General features: G+C 43.2%; 1 protein-coding gene across 1 annotated transcript; it reads left to right on the forward strand.

Moving 5' to 3' along the window:
- On the forward strand, positions 1–24,689 carry TNNC1 (troponin C1, slow skeletal and cardiac type). The gene is made up of 6 exons (XM_033926513.1): positions 1–129; positions 14,749–14,779; positions 18,370–18,516; positions 19,971–20,085; positions 21,746–21,882; positions 23,136–24,689. Exons 1-6 carry the CDS (start codon positions 106–108, stop codon positions 23,165–23,167), a joined length of 486 nt encoding a protein of 161 aa, XP_033782404.1. The 5' UTR covers positions 1–105; the 3' UTR covers positions 23,168–24,689.
- Positions 24,690–25,474: the final 785 nt, after the last annotated feature.

Below are 25,474 nucleotides of genomic sequence, written 5' to 3' on the forward strand. Positions count from 1 at the left end.
TGATATATAAGCTCTTCTCCAAGGAGGAGATATCTGGCAGACTTGGAAGTGGTGTAACCCCGTACAGCCCCTCTCTACGGAGCTCCACACCAGCAGCAGCCCACCATGGACGATATTTACAAGGCAGCGGTAAGCGACCCTTTTTTTATAAAGCTGAAAGAATCTGCGGTTAGGAATTAAGGAAGTGCAGCTTCCTTCAGTAGACAATGGGCAACTCTTTAGTTTGTGATAAAAAAAATTTAAGGGTCTGATAAGTGGGATTAATACGGAGCAGAATAATAATAAATATTTCCTACTGTGTACTTAAATAGTACTGGAAGCGACACTGAGCTCCAAAGTGTTATAGAAGAAATTGTTTCCGAGTTTCAGAGCCCCAAGATTTTACTAATGAAGATGTGAAGCTTAAATTTACCACTGACTGTGTATAACATAACAAAATTCTTTTATCTATATACCGCACATATGCCTTTCGGTTCATGGCGGTGTACAAGAGAATACAATTAGGAGAAATTATTAACATTAAAACTGGTTAAACCATGAGGGAGTACGGCACCCAAAATCTCCCTCTCGGTCCCAGACAGGGATCACAATCTGTGCTAAGGTGCCAGAAAAGTAATAACCAGAACTTTGAACAAATAAGAGAAAAAGAGCAGCCAATAGTGGTAACCTGAGACAGGCAAGGTACAAACAATTTCCCTAATAATGTCCTTGTTAACATCTGGGAATATCATGGCCTGTAAGGTTAAACCTGATCCACTAATGTCTTTATTTTTTTTTTTACAACTCTTGAACTCCACAAGGACCAGTGGTAGCAGTTTCCTTCTGTTCTGCAATTACTGTCATTGTCCCACAGTGATCTGACGTTACATCACCTGCTCTTACACGAAGCTCGTATTGTTTGAAAAGCTCCCTTCATATGTTGGGGAACCGTGTACAACAGTAATTCTGCTTTTCGTTCATGACTGCTTGAAAACAAAATAATAGGGATTTTGATTGTTGCAGTCATCTGGGTGGGTAGAAGCGACATTTTCAACCATCATGTTGTGGCTTTCTTCCTGCCCTGACGAAAGCCACAGGTGTCGGTTCTGCCCACCCAGACGCAGCGAGACTCGGACAACAGCAACCATCGTGACGCCAGCTGTGGAAGCCTAAGAAAACATCATAGGATTTTGTTTGAAGAAAGAGCAAATGTTGCTAGAAGAGAAGGGGATAAATGCTAGAGCGCACATTGGTTGGCAATACCACATCGAATCACGCATAAAATAGCTCTTCATTCTTTCAAATACCAAAGAACCTGCTTTCATTCATAAGCTCCTCATTCCTCATGATCCCTCTAGACCAGTGGTCTCAAACTCAAACCCTTTGCAGGGCCACATTTTGGATCTGTTGGTACTTGGAGGGCCTCAGAAAAAATAGTTAATGTCTTATTAAAGAAATGACAATTTTGCATGAGGTAAAACTCTTTCCTTTTAGTTAAGTCTTAATAATAATATTGTCATTTATAGCTAAAGAGACATTTAATCAAGAAACTGTTTTATTATATTTTTGTGATTATGATAAATGTACTGAGGGCCTCAAAAAAGTACCTGGTGGCATGTGGCCCCCGGGCCGCTAGTTTGAGACCACTGCTCTAGAGCCCTAAGGTCTGCTTCTCAACACCTTCTTCTTTACATACCATCTTTAACATTCATAGTACTCGTCGGGCATCTTCATTCGCAACTACCGTGCCAACAATCTGAAACTCTTTACCTCCACATATAAGGACTGAAAAAATGTAGATAAATTTAGGGGAAGCCTTAAATGCTTCCTCTTTTTTAAAAGACGCATATGATCAATACCAACGTGATCCCCTCTCAACTTATAAACATGATCTGCTTCACTGCCCTTCTCTTTTTTTCCCCTATACGTTCTCTCTTTCTTTTAAATTGTAGTTCCTCCCACTTCCCTCTTGTAGGTTGGGTTTTTTTTTTTTTTTTACGTCTGTCATGTTTTGTCCAGTCATTATTTAGTATGATAAATGTTTCCCTTTATTAAAAAATTGTAAAACACTTAGAATATATGATTAGCGCTTTCAGAACAGCCTTAATGAATATGCATGGAGCAGATTTGCATTCTTGTCATTTCCATTATATGCAAATCTCTCTCATCCATATTCACTAGGGCTGTCCTGAAAACCCAACCCACTAATCTAGAAGAAGCCAGTTTTGATTGAGCTGGCTGACAAAACAGCAGGAGGGAACTTCACAGACACCCCACCACCACCCAAAAATTAGGATGTATTGCTAATACTATTCGCTGAATGCTACATTCATACTATGTAAATAGAGGTCACTCAAGTTTGTGGGGCCTGACAGTCGCCAGGGTTTGGCCTGTGTGATCTTTGGGTCATTGGCCTCGTCCATTTTTAAATTCTTTCTAAGAAGTAGCTCACAACAAGGCGTCTTAGCTTGTTCCCTGATTTCAGTTATAAAGATTTTGGATCTTAAGATGGTTCATAAGCGAGGCATGATTCCAGTTTTCAGGGCTGGAGTGGGGTGGGTATTGCATTTTAATGGATGGATTCTGTTATAGTGAGGGGGGGGGAAGTTTCCTACATTACAGAGTATCATTACTACATATCTAGAGATACTTTTCTACTGTTGCTTCAGAGCTAAGAATATCAACATTTTTATTTGAAAAAGGGAGGTTTCAAAAGGTTTTACAAAACACAAGCAGTTCCTTTCTGTCTCTGCCTATCACTCGTGCAGAAACAGGTGATCTGTCCTTGGATGCATTTATTTTCAGGCCCATTGACCTTGACAGAATAAGTGCGCCCTGGCAATCATTCTGCTCTCACTGATGGGATGCGTGCTTAAGCGCCAGGTGCCAGTCACGGAGCAATGCTGCACCTCGCCAGGCTGCGCTAGGCTGAGTGAACACCCTAAAAAACAACGCAGCAAATATTCATTGGCATATGCTGTCATTTCCACTGTCATTAGAAGAACGGTGTCCCAACTAAATAGCAAAAAAAAACCCACAACAAACCAACAGACACCAAAAGGCTGTTGGTGAAACCAGCTACCAAAGTCAAAATATTTTTAAATAAGATAGCACAGTTACTTACCGTAACAGGTGTTATCCAGGGACAGCAGGCAGATATTCTTGACTGATGGGTGACGGCACCGACGGAGCCCCGGTACGGACAATTTTAGAGTGATCTCACTCTAAGAACTTTTAGAAAGTTCTAGCTCGGCCGCACCGCGCACGCGCGAGTGCCTTCCCGCCCGACAGAGGCGCGCGGTCCCTCAGTTAGTATAAGCCAGCTAAGAAGCCAACCCGGGGAGGTGGGTGGGACGCAAGAATATCTGCCTGCTGTCCCTGGATAACACCTGTTACGGTAAGTAACTGTGCTTTATCCCAGGACAAGCAGGCAGCTATTCTTGACTGATGGGTGACCTCCAAGCTAACAAAAAGAGGGATGGAGGGAAGGTTGGCCATTAGGAAAACAAATTTTGCAAAACAGATTGGCCGAAGTGACCATCCCTTCTGGAGAATGTATCCAGACAATAATGAGATGTAAAAGTGTGAACTGAGGACCAAGTAGCAGCCTTGCAGATTTCCTCAATAGGAGTGGAACGGAGGAAAGCTACAGATGCTGCCATTGCTCTGACTTTATGGGCTGTGACAGAACCTTCCAGTGTCAGTCCGGTCTGAGCATAACAGAATGAAATGCACGCTGCAAGCCAATTAGACAACGTACGTTTAGAAACAGGACGTCCCAATTTATTCGGATCAAAGGACAGAAAGAGTTGGGGAACTGATCTGTGGGGTTTCGTACGCTCCAGATAGTAAGCAAGAGCCCTTTTACAATCCAAAGTATGCAGAGCTTGTTCCCCAGAATGAGAATGAGGTTTTGGAAAGAAAACAGGTAAAACAATAGATTGGTTGAGATGAAATTCAGAAACAACCTTGGGGAGAAACTTTGGATGTGTACGCAGAACCACCTTGTCATGGTGAAAAACCGTAAAAGGTGGATCTGCAACCAGTGCATGAAGCTCACTGACCCTCCTGGCAGAGGTAATGGCAATAAGAAAAAGTACCTTCCAAGTGAGAAATTTGAAAGGAGAGGTAGCTAAAGGTTCAAATGGAGGTTTCATTAAAGCGGAAAGAACCACATTGAGATCCCAGATAACCGGAGGGGCTTTAAGAGGTGGTTTCACATTGAAAAGCCCACGCATGAACCTGGATACCAGGGGATGAGCTGAAAGAAGTTTTCCATGGACTGGCTCATGAAAAGCTGCAATGGCACTGAGGTGGACCCTGATGGAAGAGGACTTCAGGCCAGAATCAGACAAAGAAAGAAGATAATCCAACAACGTCTCCACCGCTAGGGAAGTGGGATCAAGGTGATGAAGAAGACACCAGGAAGAAAACCTCGTCCACTTTTGATGGTAACATTGTAGAGTGGCTGGTTTCCTGGAGGCATCCAGAATGGAACGAACGGGCTGAGACAAAAGAGTATCAGTCGAGTTCAGCCCGAGAGATACCAAGCCATCAGGTGTAGAGACTGGAGGTTGGGATGCAGAAGGGTTCCCTGCTGTTGCGTAAGCAGAGAAGGAAACAGAGGAAGAAGAAAAGGTTCCCTGGAACTGAGTTGAAGTAGAAGGGAGAACCAATGTTGCCTGGGCCACCTCGGAGCAATCAGAATCATGGTGGCTCGTTCCCTCTTGAGCTTGAACAAGGTTCTCAACATGAGAGGTAGAGGAGGGAAGGCGTACAGGAACAGATTCGACCAGTCGAGGAGAAAAGCATCTGCTGTGAGACGGTGTGGAGAGTAAAGTCTTGAGCAGAAACGGGGCAGCTGGTGATTGTGAGGAGCTGCAAAGAGGTCTATCTGAGGAGTGCCCCATTGAGTGAAGATAGACTGTAGAGTTACAGGGTCGAGTGTCCACTCGTGAGGCTGGAGAATTCTGCTGAGTTTGTCCGCTAATGAATTCTGTTTCCCCTGAATGTAAATAGCTTTCAGGAAGAGATGATGGTCTATGGCCCAATTCCAGATCTTTTGGGCTTCCTGGCATAAAAGGCGAGAGCCTGTCCCACCCTGTTTGTTGATGTAGTACATCGCAACCTGATTGTCTGTGCACAACAGAAGGACCTGAGGAAAGAGAAGGTGTTGAAAGGCCTTGAGGGCGTAAAACATCGCTCTGAGTTCCAGGAAATTGATTTGATGCTTCTTTTCCTGGGCTGACCAAAGACCCTGAGTCTGGAACTCGTTCAAGTGAGCTCCCCATGCGTACAGAGAGGCGTCGGTGGTGATGACTAGTTGATGAGGAGGCTGATGGAACAGAAGACCTCTGGATAGATTTGAGGATACCAACCACCATTGCAGAGACTGACGAAGAGATGATGTCACAGATATGTGTCGTGAGCAAGAGTCCGACGCTTGGGACCACTGGGTCGCAAGGGTCCATTGAGGAGTGCGCAGGTGAAGACGGGCATGAGGTGTGACATGAACTGTGGATGCCATGTGTCCCAAGAGCACCATCATTTGTCTTGCTGAGATGGACGGCAGAGGAAGTACCTGGTGACATAGAGACTGAAGGGTCTGAAGCCGATTGGATGGCAGGAAAGCTCTCATGAGGAGTGTGTCTAGGATCGCTCCAATGAATTGAAGTCTCTGAGTGGGAATGATATGAGATTTGGGTAGATTGATCTCGAATCCCAGAAGTTGCAGAAACTGGATGGTTTGGTTGGTGGCCAGAAGGACCGCTTGGGCAGAAGTGTCTTTGATCAACCAATCGTCCAGGTAAGGAAATACCTGCAGGTGGTGAGAGCGCAGAAAAGCCGCCACCACAATGAGACATTTGGTGAATACCCTTGGAGATGAGGCGAGACCGAAGGGCAGCACCTTGTACTGGTAATGACAATGATTGATCATGAATCGGAGATATGGTCTTGAGGTTACATTGATCGGTATGTGAGTGTAAGCCTCTTTGAGATCGAGGGAGCATAGCCAGTCGTTTTGATTTAGAAGGGGATAAAGTATGGCTAAAGAAAGCATCTTGAATTTTTCTTTTACTAGATGAATGTTGAGATCGCGAAGGTCCAGGATGGGTCTGAGATCTCCTGTCTTTTTGGGAACTAGAAAGTAACGGGAGTAGAATCCCTGCCCCTTTTGATCTAGAGGAACTTCCTCTATAGCGTTCAGAAGGAGGAGGGATTGGACCTCCTGAATAAGGAGGGCTGATTGAGGACTGTTCAAAGCAGACTCTTTTGGCAGGCTTTGAGGTGGGAGAGTCTGAAAGTTGAGAGAGTAGCCGTGGCGGATGATGTTGAGGACCCATTGGTCCGAAGTGATTACTTCCCACCGGCTGAAGAACAGAGAAAGTCGACCTCCTATTGGTTGAGGCAGGAGAACAGGAACAGGGATACTGGCTATACTGCGGAGAATGAAGTCAAAAGGGCTGTGACTTCTGCTGAGGAGGTTGTTTCGCAGGTTGCTGCTGTTGCTGCTGTCGGGGAGGCTGACGTTGCTGTTGCCTCTGACGTCGAGGTTGTTGAGCAGTGGTAGGCAATGGACGGGCTGTGAAACGGCGTTGATAAGCCGATTGCTGCCTGTATGGTCTTGGTGGAGGAGGCTTCTTTTTATTCTTGAGCAGGGTATCCCAGCGCGTCTCATGAGCCGAGAGCTTTTGGGTGGTAGAGTCCATGGAATCCCCAAAGAGCTCATCCCCTAGGCATGGGGCGTTGGCTAACCGATCTTGATGGTTAACATCAAGCTCGGATACCCGAAGCCAGGCCAAACGGCGCATAGCCACCGACATAGCTGTCGCTCTGGATGTAAGTTCAAAGGTGTCATATATGGACCTAACCATAAACTTACGAAGTTGGAATAGAGACGACAAGCAGGAGTGAAAAGATGGATGTTTTCTTGAAGGAAGATACTTCTCGAAGGAAGCCATGGTGGTAAGGAGATGCTTTAAATAAAAAGAAAAATGAAAAGCATAATTACTAGCTCTATTTGCTAACATAGCGTTTTGGTAGAGCCTCTTACCGAATTTATCCATGGCCCTTCCTTCTCTGCCAGGAGGGACAGATGCATATACACTGGCTCCTGAAGTCTTTTTAAGGGTGGATTCGACAAATAAGGATTCGTGTGGAAGTTGAGGCTTGTCGAACCCAGGAATGGGAATTACCTTGTATAGAGAATCCAGTTTACGTGGGGCCCCTGGAACAGTTAAAGGAGTCTCTAAATTTTTATAGAAAGTTTCCCTCAAGATGTCATGAAGGGGAAGCTTCAAAAATTCCTTTGGAGGCTGATCAAAATCAAGGGCATCCAAAAAAGCTTTAGACTTTTTGGATTCAGCCTCCAAAGGAATGGACAAAGACTCACACATCTCTTTCAAGAAATTGGAGAAAGAGGAAGTGGTCTGTTTGGAGGATGGGTCAGGGAGAGCCGAATCCTCCTCCTCTGAGGAACATTCTCCTTCAGAAAGAAAGGGTTCCTCTGAGTCCCCCCACAGATCAGGGTCTCTGACATGGGAAGAATGGTCCCGAGACTCAGGTGTCGATGTTTGCATGTGTCGGGTTTTGCGTACCGACTTACCCGACCTTATCGATACCGAGTCAGGCGATGTTATCGGTCGCACCGGTGCCGAAGTCTGTACCGATTGATGGTGAGCTGTCGGCTCCGGTGCAAGGACTGGCATCGATACCGATGAAGTTAGGTGAAGCGGTACCGAGACAGTAGAAGCAGGTAAGACAGGTTCGACAACCGGTACCGACACGGGTTGATGTACAACCGGTACCGATGGTTCGGTGCGGACTGGCACCGGAAGGTTCGGTGTCATTATAGCAGGAAGGAGTCGTTCTAATTGCTCCTTAAGCTGCACATGAAGGATGGCCGTAATGCGGTCATCGAGGGATGGCACCGGTACCGCTTTTTTCTTCTGCGGTACCTGCGGTGCCGCTCTACGCCCCGGAGATGAGGAGCCCGATGTCGAGGGACTCACCTCAATAGGGGCGGAGCGCTTCCGCTGGCGTCTAACCGGCGGCAGGACTGGGCTCACTGCACTCGAGGCCGGAAGACGTTCCAGCGGGGAAGGCTTCTTAGCCGGCTTACCTGACTGTTGGGATGCCGGTGTGGAATCACGCGGCGTCGAAGACGAGGGTGCCGACTGAAGCGGTGCCGAAGCCGGAGTCGAAGGAACGGGGTCGGACATCTCGGCACCGAATAACAAACGCTGTTGAAGTAAGCGATTTTTTAAAGTTCTTTTCTTTAAAGTAGCACAGCGGGTGCAAGAAGAGGCCTGATGCTCAGGACCCAAACACTGCAAGCACCAGTTGTGTGGGTCCGTGAGAGATATAGGCCTAGCACACCGCTGGCACTTTTTAAAACCCGGTTGAGGGGGCATGAAAGGGAAAACGGCTTCCGCCAAATCGAAGGCCGAGGCTTCGATGGTGGCAGAAGGCCCCGCCGGGGAAAAACCGAAATTGAAGAAAAAAATGTAAGATTGTTTTTTTTTTTTTTTTTTTCAAAATAAAAGAAAGGTGAAAGAAATCAAACGTTTACGCGAGCGGGAAGGCAAGTTAAGGAAAAAATTTCAACAGCCGTTGAAAACGCGTCTTCTTAGCTCCGCGGAAACTAAGAAACTGAGGGACCGCGCGCCTCTGTCGGGCGGGAAGGCACTCGCGCGTGCGCGGTGCGGCCGAGCTAGAACTTTCTAAAAGTTCTTAGAGTGAGATCACTCTAAAATTGTCCGTACCGGGGCTCCGTCGGTGCCGTCACCCATCAGTCAAGAATAGCTGCCTGCTTGTCCTGGGATAACATCAGTTAGCTTCAGATCTCAAATGAGAATCAAAATCATTCAAATAGACACCATATTATTTTATGTATTCATTCAATTTTCTATACCGTTCTCCCAGGAAAGCTCAAAACGGTTAACATGAATTTATTCAGATACTCGCATTTTCCCCATCTGCCCTGGTGGGCTCACAATCTATCTAATGTACCTGGAACAATGGGGGGGGGGGAATTAAGTGACTCGCCCAGGGTCACAAGGAACAGTGTGGGTTTGAACCCACAACCTCAGGGTGCTGAGGCTGCAGCTTTAACCACCGTGCCACTCTAGAATAATCAAAATGTAGCAAAAGTGAGCCAAGTATAGGGCAATCAAAGCCACTATGACATCACTGATGAGGTTGGCTCTTAGGCATTGGTGGAATGAGGCATGATGACGTCACAATACCAGCTCTGGTTATCAGAGGCTGAAACTTTTCACATACCATTCTCCCAAGGGAGCTCAGAACAGTTTATATGAATTTATTCTCTATCTGCCCTGGTGGGCTCACAATCTATCTAACGTACCTGGGACAATAGGGGGGGGGATTAAGTGACTTGCCCAGGGTCACAAGGAGCAGAGTGGGTTGGAATCTATAACCCGCAGTTCTAACCACTGTGCCAGATTTTCAGACATAGTATGGTAAAAGATAGCAAGGCAAACCAAAGTTAAGAAAGCAGGGTAAAAATATAATATGACAAAACATGGTATGGTGAGACCTAGCAGGGCGAGCAAAATTCAGCAAAACATAGCACAGTATTATTAGTCAGGTTTATGGGTTCAAACCCACGCTACTCCTTGTGACCCCAGGCAAGTCACTTAATCCCCCCATTGCCCCTGGTACATTAGATAGATTGTGAGCCCACCAGGGCAGACGGGGAAAAATGCTTGAGTATTTATATAAATTCATGTAAATGACAATGCGCCTAAGGTTTTAACGCCTACCAGAGCCTAAGAATCCTTAGGTACTGATGAGCCCAATTCTTTAAATGGCACCTAGCGGATTATTGACAGCCATAGTTAACGGTGCCTACGAATTAGGCATCATTTATAGAACTAGGCCCTGTGGCCTTGAAAGCCGTGATCTGTCTCTTTATGGAAACGAACTGGACCAGGTATATTTCTGAGCTGCTTAGAGCAGAAGAAGGGAATGATTCTATCAGCCTACCCTAAAGCCACTGCTTGTATGAGGCTGCTTCTATTTTCTGAGGCATTCACACACAGGTTGGTCATAATGACCCACGGGATACAGCAGAGTGGTAGAGTGGATCTCATGTCTACATAAGGTTATACAATGACTGAGCTAATTCTGGGAAACATTCCAGACTCCAGTGTTGGAGCTCAAGAGTGGTGCCGAAGACAAGTGTTCAGATAAATGCACCCAAGGCTACATGCCAGCGCTGGGAACAATCAAGAGATTTATCTTTATCTCCAGCACCTCTGTCTAGGCATGTTATAAATAGCCCCTGTGCAGCAGGAACTTGGTTACTTAGGATTTAAAAAGAACATTTGTTCCCCTTGTCCCAGCTATTCCATTTCCCTGCCAAACAATGAAATGATGGCCTTCCAGCTGCTTGCCTTCCATCAGAGAGAGGCTGTGGTGAAGGTTCATGTTTCACTTTTAAATGCTGGAGAATCATCCTGCTGCTATTGTTATCTTACTGGGATGTCCTGAGCCGGTATTACTGTATGGCCTGTAGCCAACTTTGTGGAAGTGGTCCTGTGGTTTTGTTGCAAGGTACATGTCGTGAAATCATGTTGTTGCCTTGTTTTTTTAGGCGGCGGGGCTATGTCAGGGGTCCTGAACTAACCAATTAGCGCATCTACATTACCTTGCCTTTATTAGCAAATAAATAGGGGGTGGTAAGAGCTCATGCAATAACTTTAAAAAAAAATGGCCGCACGCTATCGGTAATGGAACCAGCCTGGGTAGGAGCAACTTTGTTCCAGCCCCGACTTGCCACTAGACCACCAGGAGTCAAAGAAGCCTGAGGAGGCGGCTACATTTGTTCAAGAGAGAGTGGGTGCGGTATTGTTAGCTTTGTTTTGGGTGGGGAAAGATAGAGCTGAGCCTGCTACAGTTGGAACGGGTGGGGGGTAGACTTTCAACCAAAAATATACAGGCATTAGACTGAATACAAATTCTGATCCATTTTCAGCACCAAAACCAAACCTACAATTCAATTGAGCTCCAAGGGGTCCTTTTACTAATTCTATGGGCACCTTAGTAAAAGGACCCCTAAGTTCTTATTTATTCTTTTATAGATATACATAAGCCAGTATATATATAAGGAAAAAGAGGGACTTTACATATGTTAAATAAAAACAAATAATACTCAATATAAAATTATCAATCTCTCTATAAAGCCCACAATATAGGAGAAGCATTTCACATTCTATCATGGGATCTGATATCTAACAAGGAAACAAAGAAAAATCATTAGTGTACTGTTACATATTCAACATTGTTTTAAGGACCTACGTCACTGTTGTGGCACTGGAAGGAATTACTCCATTCCCATCTAGGAAAAACCGTAACTGAAAGGGGTCAAAAAAAACATATGAATCTTGATCCAATAGGATCAAACATTTACAAGGATATCTAAGCTGAAATTTAGCCCCCAATGAGAGTAGGGATTGTCTCATTTGTAGGAACCCTTTCCTTCTGGTCTGAATTAACTTTGAAACATCTGGGAACATGGAGATCTTAGAGTCCATAAAGGTCACTTCTTTAAGCTAAAAAACAGCCTAAGTGCCTCTTTGTCTTGTTGAAAGACAAAAGTCACCAGAAGTGTAGAGTGTGAGAGATGACTTCGTCTTCTGAGGTTTCCATTATTCTTGTTAAGTCCACTGGACTAGATGAATCGGGTGAAACCACAGGTTGAGAAGCCTTCTTAGATACCAGAAGGTAATATATTCTACGTAAAGGTAGAAAACCAGTCTCTGGGTACTTAAACCATTCCTTAAGAAATTTATAAAATAAATCTCTAGGAGACATTGCTTTAGGAAAGTTAAGTATTCTCAAATTCAACATTTTAGTATAATTTTCCATATTTTCAACTTTCTTTACTAGCAATAATCTATCTTGCATTAAGATAGTTTGAGTCTTTTGTAACCCTTGAACCCGTTGGTCCAAGCGGTCCACTTTTTCCCCCCCCGAGAAGAGAATCCGTTCTTTTTTCCTCTGCATTAACCAGTGGTAGAGTTCCTGCACACAATTTGGAAAGGGAGTCTAAAGCCGTCCAGATAGACTCCCAAGTGAACTCCACTGGCCTTACCAACAGGGGAATCGCTGGTATCTGTAGGACCCCTAAGTTCAAGCCACAATTTTAGAGAGGACCCAGGAAGAGCTTTCCTGGGCTGAATTTACATCACTGTTTCCATTGGAATTTATGGCATATTGCTGTGCTCCAACAAATGAGTATATTTCACATCTGACTCTGAGATTCTAGTTAGATATTATGATTGATTGATTTGATATGCTGTTAACATTGTAAATATAGAAAGGAACTCCATTAGATGTAGTGTACCCTACTGTTGGATCCTTCTTTTATCCACTTGTGTTCTTAAATTAAGTCAATTCTTTAGGGATCTGTTGTCCTGAAGAGTTCCCAGAAGCACTGGCATTCCTGAGGGATGTCTAGAGGTGGTGGGAAAGCAGCTGGGAAACAGGAAAAGTTTTCATCTGCATACATGATGATGCCATCAAAGCTAAATGCTGTTCTTTAAATGATGCATGAGTGGCTAAATACTTCTCAAGCACTAAAAATGACATTATTTATTCAATTTTCTATACTGTTCTCCCAAGTTTACTTGAATTTATTCAGGTACTCAAGCATTTTTCCCTGTCTGTCCTGGTGGGCTCACAATCTATCTAAGGTACCTGGGGCAATGGGGGGATTAAGTGACTTGCCCGGGGTCACAAGGAGCAGCGAGGGTTTGAACCCACAACCTCAGAGTGCTGAGGCTACAGCTTTAACCGCTGTGCCACACGCTCCCCCTTTGCCAGTCTGACTTTCAGGCTATCCACAATGAATATGCATGAACTTGATTTACATACACTGCCTCCATTATATGCAAATCTTTCATGCATATTCATTATGGGTAACCTGACAACATTGCCTTGCTGAGATATACTTGAATGATGGTTGTTGGTTAGACCCCACTGAATTTCAGAGAAAAGAAAGCTCAGTGGATAAGCAAAGGGGAGACTGAACATAAGAACATAAGCAATGCCTCTGCTGGGTCAGACCTGAGGTCCATCGCGCCCAGCAGTCCGCTCACGCGGCGGCCCACCAGGTCCAGGACCTGTGCAGTAATCTTTTATCTATACCCCTCTATCCCCTTTTCCAGCAGGAAATTGTCCAATCTTTTCTTAAACCCCAGTACCGTTCGCTGCCCTATAACGTCCTCTGGAAGCGCATTCCAGGTGTCCACCACACGTTGGGTAAAGAAGAACTTCCTAGCATTCGTTTTAAATCTGTCCCCTTTCAACTTTTCTGAATGCCCTCTTGTTCTTTTATTATTTGAAAGTTTGAAAAATCTGTTCCTCTCTACTCTCTCTATGCCCTTCATGATCTTGTAAGTCTCTATCATATCCCCTCTAAGTCTTCTCTTCTCCAGGGAAAAGAGACCCAGTTTCTCCAATCTCTCAGCGTATGAAAGGCTTTCCATCCCCTTAATCAGTCGTGTCGCTCTCCTCTGAACTCTCTGTCTCACCAACACAACTAATAAACGCAGTACCTACTTGTTCGCCTTTCCATCCCTAAAGGGCTGCGCCTACAAGAGATACCTCGACAAAACACTATCATTCCAAGCAGGCAAATGTTTAACCAACTTCATCTCAAACGCACTTTCGTACCAAACGTTTAGGAAGTCAATCAAAACTTATCTCTTTGACAAATTTCTCTGACCCCACTTCAACCTGATGAACTTCCAAAACACTTCCAGATAAACCTGACTAAACTTAACATGCCAATGTAATTTTGAAAGTTCTCTGTAATGTCGCTGTCTCTATGCAGTCTCTTCCCTTGTAAACCGCTTAGAACTGTTTGTGGTACGGCGGTATGTAAAAATAAAAAAGTTATTATTATTATCCAAAAGTTGAATTGCTGGTTTTTACCTTAATTGTACATTATAGCCACATTGTAAAGCGAAAAGAATCCAACAGAAACTGCAGTAAAAATGCCACACAAAAACCCCAAAATAATACTGCAGACAATGTACAAGGTGCAGGAATGTATTCAATAAAAGTCATAAAAAGATGTATAAAAGCATCAATAAAATAATCCTATCCAAAAACTGGTTCTTGTGGTGAAACGTACCGGACCCAACAAGTGTTTCGAAAAACACTTCTTATATCCACATTAACATCCCAAAGAAGAATGGGTAGAAATCTGTGGGATTTCACTGGAACCAGTAATGCAGTAGGGGTGGAAAGGTCTTGCATTTACAGGCCAGAGCAGGGAGTCACAAATTTGTGCAAATTTGGAGTCTCCCGTGGACTTTCCATGAGCTAGAAAAAGCCATTTTGCAGCAATTAACCTTATTCACAAAATAGCATTCGGCCAATAACGTCTGTAAGAGGCTTTCAGGCCTTTTTAAAATGATACCATGGATGATTGTGGCTGTTTTCCGGTTCTCACCGAATCTGGGTAGGTAGAACCGACATTTCAGTCATCGTGTTCTACCTACCCAGATATGACGAGACCCGGAAAACAGCAATAATCATGACGCCAGCCGTGAAAACCTAAGAGAACGGATGCCATGGATGTTCACAAGTAAGTATCGCTTGGTATCATGAGCTGTGCTAGCACTGTACTGCTCTTTTTCTGGTTTAAGCTGCCGAGTCCATGCATAGAAAATGTGAGTGAAGGTGAGTGTTAACAGCCAACAATTATTAATGCATTTTTTTTTCTTATTACTCCAGGTTGAACAGCTGACAGAGGAGCAGAAAAATGGTACGTGGAAAGGTGTTTTAATATACATGCATGGTACAGCAACCCACTCTAAAACTTCTAGGAATGACAATAGACAGATGCTGTACCATGCAACCACAAATCAACAAAACAATACAAAAATCATTCGCGATCAAGAGAAACTTAAGGCAAGTTCGAAAATTCTTCGACAGAACACAATTCCAGCCCCTAGTCCTAGGTCTTCTAGACTACTGTAACGTACTCTATCTCCCCTGCCCCGCAACCATGATAAAACAACTACAAATAGTTGAAAACACAGCGCTAAGACTTATCTATTCGCTGAGGAAACACGACCACATCACGGCGGTTACCTCGACTCACACTGGCTCCCAATACAAGCAAGAGTACAATTCAGATTCTACTGCCTTAGTGGTTAGGGCTTCAGCCTCAGCACCATGAAGTTGCCACATAGGCTATAAGTGGTCTATAAATACATGGAAGGGTCTATATTACCCTGCCCCAGATAACTCCTTTTGTAATCCGCCTTGAACCGCAAGGTAATGGCGGAATAGAAATCACTAATGTAATGTAATAGAGGGAAGGGGCAGGGTAATATAGAAGGGAGACCCTTCCATATATTTATAGCCTAAGTGGTTTACATTTCTCCCTCTGTGTCCCAGTGGGTTCACAATCTGGGGCAATGGAATGGTAAGTGACTGGGCTTGAACCCGGCAACCTGAGGCTGCAGCCCTAACCACTAAGCCGCCCCTCCTCTGCTATTAACTATTTTCTCAGCTTTAAAAGTACCAATAACAGAAACAATTCTGAGCATAGGGTCAGTTTTCAGCATTTAACTGATTTCATATATTCTGGCCAGCTCCAAACATTGCCTCTGAATCTACTTGTAGCTGACTCTGCTTCTTTTGGCTGATTTAATACACTTCTGTGTTGTTTTCCCTCGCTGCTCTGTTATAGAAAAAGGAAAGTTGAAGCAAATGGACTTTTACATTATTCTTTTTCTTTGAAAATTGAGTAATTTATTATTTTAACTTTAAAAATGCAAGATTTTACACAACTGTTTATGCCTGACCTAAGAATAGCCGTTCTGGGTCAGACCAGTGGTCCATCTAGTCCAGTATTCTGGTTCCACAGTGGCCAATCCAGGTCCCAAGTACCTGGCCAAAACCCAAATAGCAGCAAAATTTCCATACAACCAATACCGGGGCAAGCAATGGCTTCTCCCATGTCTCTCTCATTAACAGACTATGGACTTTTCCACCAGGAACTTGTCCAAGCTCCACTGGCTTCCGATAATCTCCAGAGTCCACTTCAAATGTGCCTGCCTCACTTTCAAGATCCTACACGGCATCCTCCCCCTCCCCCCTTTATTCCTCTTTCTTGGAACTCCTCTCACCCCAATTCCACCAGATCCACCCCAAAACTGAAACTCTCCTTTCCCTCTCTAAAAGGCGTTTCCCTTGTAGGAAAACTAGGTTCTTCCCTCCCTTTCAGAATCACTCAGCTCTGGAACAACCTTACCTCCCCTCTTAGGAATCTGAGCTCCCTCCAACTCTTCCATAAACATCTGAAAACCTGGTTATTTTCAAAAATGTAACTCCTCCTCCCTCTCTGGTTATTCAAGTCCTCTAAATTTTCTCTTCATTTTGCCTCTTCCCTCTACTGGAGTTCCTTTCTACCCTAACTCTTGTTAACCGTGTCGAGCTTTACGAATGTAGAGATGATGCGGTATACAAACCTAAGGTTTAGATTAGAATTTTTTAAATCCTTTTACGCTAACCACTGTTCCACTTGTTCCAGAACTTAACTATTCTTGGAGTGAAAAAATTTCCTTCTATTTGTTTTAAAGGTATTTCTATGTCACTTTGAGTGTCCCCCCTAGTCTGCAATTTTTGAAGGATTAAAAAAAATCGATTCACTTTTACCTGTTCTACGCCACTGAGGATTTGTAGACCTCAATCATGTTCCTCCTCGGCCATCTCTTTCCAAACTGAAGAGCCCTAAGCTCTTTAGCCTTTTCTCATATTAGAGGAGTTCCTTCCCCTCTATCATTTTGGTTGCTCTTCTTCCGCGGAGATAAGGCGATACGAATTGAACACAATACTCAAGGTGAGGTCAAAGCATGCACTACAGTATTTCTTATCCTAGGATCCCGTTTGCTTTCTTGGCTGCTGACACACATTTCATGGATGGTATCAGCGTATTGCTTATGATAACACCTCGATCTTTTTCTTGGGGCCTGCTGACCCTAGCATCTGGTATCTGTAATCTGGATTATTCTTCCCAAATGTCCTTTTACTTAGAATTTCAGCTGCCGTTTGTAGGCTCAGTCAACCAATTTCCTAAGATCTTCCTGCAAATGACAATGTTCCTGGCAGTGTTACAGGCATTCGGATAATTAAGGGATCCTTTTACTAAGGCGCGTTGACTAATTCAGTGCACTAAATACTGAACCGTCTAGAAGCCATCTGACTATGACGGTATAGAAGAATAAAGTTATGTTATAAGGTGCCCAAAGACTATAATGGGTGCCTTAGCATTTAGCGGGCCTTAGTATAAGGACCCCGAGAATCCCTGGCTTTAAGGCAGATGATGCCAGACTCGAGTAACTGTATAACACTCTCTAATTACTTAACTAAAGCTAAGTAACAGGCAATCACATTACTCGATCCAAATTCTGCCATGTGAGGTACCATGAAACTGAAATTACAGCCCAGCAATCCGCTCACGCTGCGGCCCTGGGTCAAAGACCAGCGCCCTAACTGAGACTAGCCCTACCTGCGTGCGTTCTGGTTCAGCAGGAACTTGTCTAACTTTGTCTTGAATCCCTGGAGGGTGTTTTCTCCTATAGGAGGGGAGACTAGCATATCCAGAATCTATAACTCAGCCTAGATCAAATACAGTTGTCTCCATGCACTCATTTTTACTCTCTGGAAACTCCGGTCCATTAGAGCATATTTTGATGCTTCATTATTCAGAATTCTGGTACAATCCCTTATACTGAGCCAACCTGACTATTGTAATATAGCCTATCTGGCAATTTCCCAGAAGAACTTGCAACCATTACAATTGGTACAAAATGCGGCGATCAGGATGATTTTGGGTCTGAAGAAGTTCGACTCCTGCACTGGCTGCCGATGGAGGCACATGTGAAATTCAAATTTGGTTGTTTCTGCTTTAAGGTACTCTCCGGCCTAGCCCCCAAATAGATAACCGACCTTTTCTCCTTCTCAACCAATCGACTTAAGAGAAGCTCAAACTTGAATTTTGTTTCTCCGCTGGTTAAAGGATGTAAATTTAAAAGGCATCATCAACATCTCTTCTCTTATCAGGCAACATTATGGGATAAAGATCTGAAACAATTACTCATGCTTGAAACCTAAAAACCTATTTGTTCCTAAAGTACTTAGGCAGTTACACTGAACAATCTTTCCCCACAATAACTGACCGCTAAATCTTAACTCTGTTAGTACTACTCAATCTGTAACTTTTAATCATTGTAAACCGCATAGAACTTCACGGTCCTGCGGCATATAAACTTATTATTCTTCTTGTGAGGAGGACACATTTTGCTAAGGTCTCTCATGTCTCATCTTTCTTGTTTCTTTCTGCAGAGTTTAGGGCTGCCTTTGATATCTTTGTCCAGGATGCAGAGGATGGTTGCATCAGTACAAAGGAGTTGGGGAAGGTCATGCGAATGCTGGGCCAAAACCCCACCCCCGAGGAGCTGCAGGAGATGATTGATGAGGTGGATGAGGATGGTAAGCTGGGGTCTCTAGAAAGCCTTAATCACAATGGTAGAATGTTCACATATAGCAGATCTCATATACCCGGGCCATTATTCAATTCCTTTTATGTCCTTCCTGGGGGTGATGCATTCATCATTGGTTTGCATTTCGGATTTATTACATTTTTCAAAATCCACTTGTTAAAAATTGACTGTAAACATGCTATGTTTTTAATAAAGATCACTTAACTTCAATTGCTCTGTATTAAAAACATGGTATATTTATAGTCCCGGGTGTATGAGGTCTGCTACATGTGAACATTCTACTATTGTGATTAAGGCTCTATTGTTTATTCTCTATTTGTGTCAGATTTTGGATCTGTTTGAGTAAATTATATAGATCTCCCTGTTTTTTGCTAAGTCAAAGGCAGCTTTCAGGAGATTTCAGAAATTGTGCACTTAAGAGTTCAAGGCCTGGTTTAATGTACATACTCAAGAAGCTGGAAAATTGATTCAAACTAATTGTAAGCTGCAACGTGAACTGCCTTCAGTCATCAAGTAACACACTTGGGGGACGATTCTACAACAGGACACCTTCATTTAGGTACGCCGACGATCTGGAGGGGGAGCCCAGATTCCATTCTAGAACACTAGCAGAACCCATTATTGCATCTGGAATGCAATTGGGATGTGTGCAACTGATGGCGTTCTTAGGGTCTACCAGGACATGTCCTCATTGTAGAGGACTGTCCAGGCATCCAGGTGGCTTTTCAAAAGTTTCAACTTTGTTTATTTTTGATATACTGTCTATCCAAATAAATGTCTAAACGGTGTACAATATAAAAAAAAATGGTAGAAAACGGTTAAACTGGGTAAATAAAAACAGCACTTTGGGTTTTGGAAAGCTTTGAGCTTGGGACTGTGTCTGGAAGGCAACTGGGAGGGATGGGAGGGGAGGATTTTCTATTTAATAAGAATAATTTAAATATTAGGTTTATTACATAATATTGAAAATATTATAGAATATTCATTTGTAATGAATTGTTATACTTAATGTATTATATGAGGGTTAATCAAGTGTGTATTTTTAAGTTCATATGACTTTATCTGCTACACTTGTTGTAACATGCAAAAATGAATAAAGAATTTAAAACGAATCCCAACGCGGTGACATCACATGCATGCATATGACATCGCTGTATTGCATCCGAGCATGTGCAGATGCCCTCCAGACACGACCCAAAGAAAGATTTGCAGGGGGCATGGGTTGGGGAACGGAATGAGGCAGGGCTGGATGCGCATCCTCTTTATGCCCAGCAATAATCTGGTAACCTTAGTTATGCTACTTAAGTCTGATTCCAGTGGACTACACTTAGGTTCTTGGTCTAAAATCTGCCTTGAACTGAACTCTTTACACACACTGCAACACTCTTGGTTCTCCAATTATCTTAATCTGAGGCATTATCATCAGTTTTCTCATCATTTCAGGTAGCGGCACAGTAGACTTTGATGAGTTCTTGGTTATGATGGTCCGGTGTATGAAAGACGACAGTAAAGGAAAGTCAGAAGAAGAGTTATCTGAGCTCTTCAGAATGTTTGATAAGTAAGTGGCTAAAACATGGTGGATGCTGAATGTATTGGAGGAAAAACAAGCGAAGGTATCCATAGAGAGATGACTAGCATAAGAACATAAGAATAGCTTTACTGGGTCAGACCAATGGTCCATCAAACCCAGTAGCCCATTCTCACGGTGGCCAAAACCCAAGGAGTAGCAATATTCCATGCTACCGATACAGGGCAAGCAGTGGCTTCCCCTGTGTCTTTCTCAATAACTGACTATGGACTTTTCCTCCAGGAACTTGTCCAAACCTTTCTTAAAACCAGCTGCGCTATCTGCTCTTACCACATCCTCTGGCAATGTGTCCCGAGTGAAAAAAAATTTCCTCCAATTGGTTTTAAAAGTATTTCCCTGTAACTTCATCGCGTGTCCCCTAGTCTTTGTAATTTTGGGAGTGAAAAATCGATCCACTTGTACCCGTTCCACTCCACTCAGGATTTTGTAGACTTCAATCATATCTCCCCTCAGCTGTCTCTTTTCCAAGCTGAAGAGCCATAAATGAGTTATATAGAAACATGATGGCAGATAAAGGCCAAATGGCCTATTTAGTCTGCCTAGTCACACTTTATGAAGTGTTGACATCTCAGAATTCATGAACAGTTAGTTGCAAATTTTTCAGCTAAAGCCAGGGTACAGGCAGTGGCCTATGCTTTACCAGCTCTGTGGATTTTTAAACCCTCCATCTTTTTAGCATTTGGGATAAGTCAGCTAGCTCTGGGAATTCCAAATGCAGGACTACTAATGATGGGGAGGCAATTCAGGGCAGTTGGCATGAGCTTCAGTAACTATTTTACATTAAGATGGAATTTCTAAAATTTTGAACTCTTTGTATAGTAAATATGGCAATAGTGGCGTAGGAAGGGCAAAAGGCGCCTAGGGCGGTGGTGCCCCCCATGCCCCCTCCTCTCTGCGCTATCCCCCTGCTCGTGCTCTCCCTTCCCCCTGTACCTATAAATCTTCTCCAGTGTGAGAGGCTTTTCTCCAGCATGCTCCTTGTACCAGCTTTGGATTTCCCTCTTCACATCACTTCCTGGCCCCTTGACCCGGAAATGATTCAGAGGGGATCCAGGCTAGTGTGAGCAACAGTCGAGAGAAGTTGCTCGTACTAGCGAAGATCCACAGAGTTACAGGAGGAGGGGGGGGGATGGTGCGGTGGGACAGAGAGGTTCTAGTGCCCCCACCGATACGGCACCCGGGGTGGTCTGCTGCTCCTCCATTGTATGGCAATATAAAGTCGTGGTGGATAATCCATTGTCTCACTCACTGACATCTGGGCTCTGGATGAAGAAGGCAAAAGAACTACCTGCCATTATCTAATTCCCATAACTCCTCTTGTTTGTACCTGAGACAATGGCGGATGAAGTGATTTGCCCAAGGCCATAGGAAGACATTAGTGGGAGAAGGCGCATTTGAACCCTGGCTTCCTTGGTTTTCAGCCTGCTGTACTTTACTCCTCCAGAAAGAGTTCAAGATGAATTAAACCTTAAAACCAGTGGGTTAAAATCTCTTATAAGACCCAACAAGAATGCTTTGCTCTTCATCTTACTCAGATAGTTCTCGTCTTAACTCTGCTGTGTACTGAACCTATTACTCCCACTGGGTTGCTCCGACTGTAGCTCTGAGTCCATTATACTCTCTTGCGCAGAAACGCTGATGGATACATTGACCTTGAAGAACTGAAGATAATGCTTCAAGCTACTGGAGAGACCATCACTGAGGATGACATTGAGGAACTGATGAGAGATGGGGACAAAAATAATGATGGCAAGATTGACTATGATGGTAAGTATTGTTTATAATAGAACAGCGGATTTTTAGACCGCATAACCATGAGTTCAATGCAGTTAACAAAAAAATCTTATTCAAAAAAACCCCAACATGTTATAATGTGAAGAATGTAAAGGATCTAATTAGTTAGAAATTTTTGAAAACAGAGAGGTTTTCAATAGTTTTCTAAAATGTTCATAAAAAGCTAGATTGAAGTAGCAGAGGACGGAAATCTCTATCGTAATAAGCTGCTTTATATGAAAGTGTGCTTGTGATATTTCTTACTTTTACAACCTTTAGATGATGGAAATATCAATAGGGCATAAGATTTTTCTTCTATTCTTGTATGACACTATGAGGAACCTGTCACAACTCCAAATGCGACTTTATAATATAAACATCCCAATTTAAAGATCACCCAGGCCTCAACGGGAAGCCAATGCAACTCACGGTAATAAGGTGTCACATGGTCATATTTCCTGAAACCAAAAATTAATCTTACTGCCGTATTCTGAACTAAGGCTAGTCTAGCCAGGTTTTTTCTTAGTACTCCTCATATAAACAGTAATCGAGTATACTCAAAAGCAGCAGCTTCAAAATAAGATCTGATGGTACGCAATTGCCATAAAATATAGTATCCTTTTTGAACCACAGGATCAATCTGATTCTTCATAGTCAAGCGTTGATCAGGTCACATAACATAAGATAACAGATTTTATATTTATTGTGTCAAACCAAAGGCTCAAAATGGTTTACAATAAGTCCAAATAACATTTAGAAAATGGAATACTATGATAGACAAATCAGTATTTAGCTACCTCACTAATCACAGCAGAAGCAGTTGGATTATAGACATTAAAGTATTCCGAAAAGAAATCAAAACTCATCTCTTCAAAAAACACTTCCCATCATAATAACCTCACAATAGTATTAGAAAATACTCTCACGACCACCACCACCATAGCAACACTTCTGAATCCTGACTGTATTATTTCTATTCATCAAAACAATCTATCACTATCTACTATTTGCTTTCAATTTCTCCTGGAAATGTCCAGACTAACAATTGTAACTTGACACATTCTTGATTCTATGTACTGCAATGATACTGGAAATGTCCAGTCTTCTAATTTGTAATCCGCTTAGAACCGCAAGGCACAAGCGGAATAGAAATCACTAATGTAATGTAATGTAATGTAATTATTTTGCTGCATCAAATGCACTGTTGGTTGCTGGGATTTAATTCATGAATTGGTGCCTTTTTACAGAATTCCTGGAATTTATGAAGGGAGTCGAGTAAACCGTACGCAGGCCGGACAGATGCCATCAGACAACAGACACCCTGCAAACCTTTTCAAAGTCTCCGTTTTCTACTCCACCAGGCCGTGCTCCATTGGCTACTTGCATGAAAGCCCTCCAGCGGAGGAGACTGGCCTTTGGGGAAGCTGCAATAATTTAGTTACTCAAGCGACTCGGGCAAACATTGTGTACACGACTCGTAGGGCATCCAGTATATGTTTACTTTTCAGTTTTCTGGCTCACACCAACTTCCGATCCACAAAATGAGGACGATTCCTTCTTGGCCCTATTAGCCGAGATTGAAAACCTGTAGACTACGGGGAAGAGGGGGTTTTAATCTCCCAACTCAACTGGGGACAATTATCTCACAACCATTGGCAAAGCAGAAGAATTAAAATGAAGAAAAAATAAAAGCAATTATCAGATCATAAAGAACAAATCGTGCCATCTGAGGCTTATCGGATATGTACCAATCGAATCCTAATGCTATACATCTTCTCATTAAATGACAAATCTATGCATAATTGATTAATGGAGCTTTTTAGTATTTTAATGAATAGCCGTTGCAAAATCTCTGCCATTTTCTAAAGAGGTAAAATTTCAGCCCCATGGCAATTGTGCAGCTTTTTTGGATGGACAGCTTATTCATACAAAGTTGTACATTTACTAAGCGTCACCATTGTGTGACTGAACAAAGATATACCTGTTATTTGGCTCTTGCCGTTTTGGATTGGATAAGTTGTACGGAGGGCAGTTGAATTTCAACACTCTCCATATAACTTTTAACCCCATCTGGCCCATCCCAATCATGCGCCAGTTGAGACACTCGCATTCTTGGTCACTTAGCAACTCAAATGGCCAGAAATTGTGTATTTCCCCTCCAAATTGAAAAATCTCTTATGTATTCTGTGCATCCTGTTTACCACAATATCAACCAAACAATACATAACTTGCAATTGATTAGCAGGTTAAATGCCACGCGCCTGACTAGCTCTTATATTTACAATATTAAGAATCTAATTATGCATTTAATAAAGCTGTGGCTAGATATGCCCGACTCTGAGACAAATCTTTATTTGAGGCACTTCAAATGCTCCAAAATCTCTTCATCAAAGCGGTATAGCAGGCAGCAGTAGCAAACCAAGGACAGCGCAGTCCACCTCGGGTGCAGGGAGATGGAAGTTGCCGGAGCAGTCATGGGGCTGCCGTCTGCCTGTGTGCAGCTGTCATCTCTTGCTGGTCCCGCCCCCTCTGTTCTTATGTTCACTTCCTGTTCTAGGGTGAGGGACCGGCAGAGCTGACAGCTGTGCGCAGGCAGGCTACATCCCCCTGACTGTTCCACGTACCCTCTCACTGCCTGGAGGGAGGGGGTGCTTTGCCCTGGGTTCCCGCCCCACTGGCAGGCAGACCTGTCCATCAATGATATAAAATGCTGTATAAACCCAAAGTGTGTATAAAAAGCAATAATGATTTTTTTTTCTTTCTGAAATGCTAATAAAATAATTTGTAAGCTATAATCCTTACTTTGGTTTGTTTAATGGCTAATTATTTTGCTCTGCTTTTGTTATGTGCAAACTAAAATGCGATAAAACTGCATACTCAGGCATATGCTGAAAATTAGGGGTAAAGTTTCAAAAGATGCCAAAATTTAGGCACCGGGATGATATATTTAATCTAATCTGGTTCTCCAGAAAAGGTTCAAGGCGATCCTTGCGGCATCATGGGAAAAAGTGACATCACTTAGAACAGTGGTCTCAAACTTGTGGCCCAGGGGCCACATGCAGCCCCTCAGGTACTATTTTGAGGCCCTCGGTATGTTTATCATAATCACAAAAGTAAAATAAAACAGTTTCTTGATCATATGTCTCTTTAGCTATAAATGACAATATTATTATTAAGACTTAGCCAAAAGGAAAGAGTTCTACCTCATGCAAAATTGTCATTTCTTTACTAAGACATTAACTATTTTTTCTGAGGCCCTCCAAGTACCGACAAATCCAAACTGTGGCCCCGCAAAGGGTTTGAGTTTGAGACCACTGACTTAGAAGGAGAAGATAGAACTGTCATATAAGGGAGAGTTACAAAAAATACCCCAGTGTGGAGAAGGGTTATGTTGTTGCGAGACGGGAAACATTAAGGAGTAATATGAGTAACAGTGTAAATCTTTAACTGAGACAAATCTTTAACAACATACGGGAAAGTTATATCAAACAGAAGTAGGGGGGGGGAAGAACTCCTTCAATAAGGAGAAGTCTCAGAGTGCTATTGAGGGAGGTTACAAGAGGGAAAGCAGTTACAATGTACTGTG

Source organism: Geotrypetes seraphini, chromosome 17, assembly GCF_902459505.1.
Source record: "Geotrypetes seraphini chromosome 17, aGeoSer1.1, whole genome shotgun sequence".
Taxonomy (NCBI): domain Eukaryota; kingdom Metazoa; phylum Chordata; class Amphibia; order Gymnophiona; family Dermophiidae; genus Geotrypetes; species Geotrypetes seraphini.

Coding starts and splice junctions, on each gene's coding strand:
- TNNC1 (XM_033926513.1), top strand. CDS start 106: ATGGACGATATTTACAAGGCAGCG. Junction 130..14,748: donor ACGATATTTACAAGGCAGCG/GTAAGCGACCCT, acceptor TTATTACTCCAG/GTTGAACAGCTGACAGAGGA. Junction 21,883..23,135: donor TGGCAAGATTGACTATGATG/GTAAGTATTGTT, acceptor GCCTTTTTACAG/AATTCCTGGAATTTATGAAG.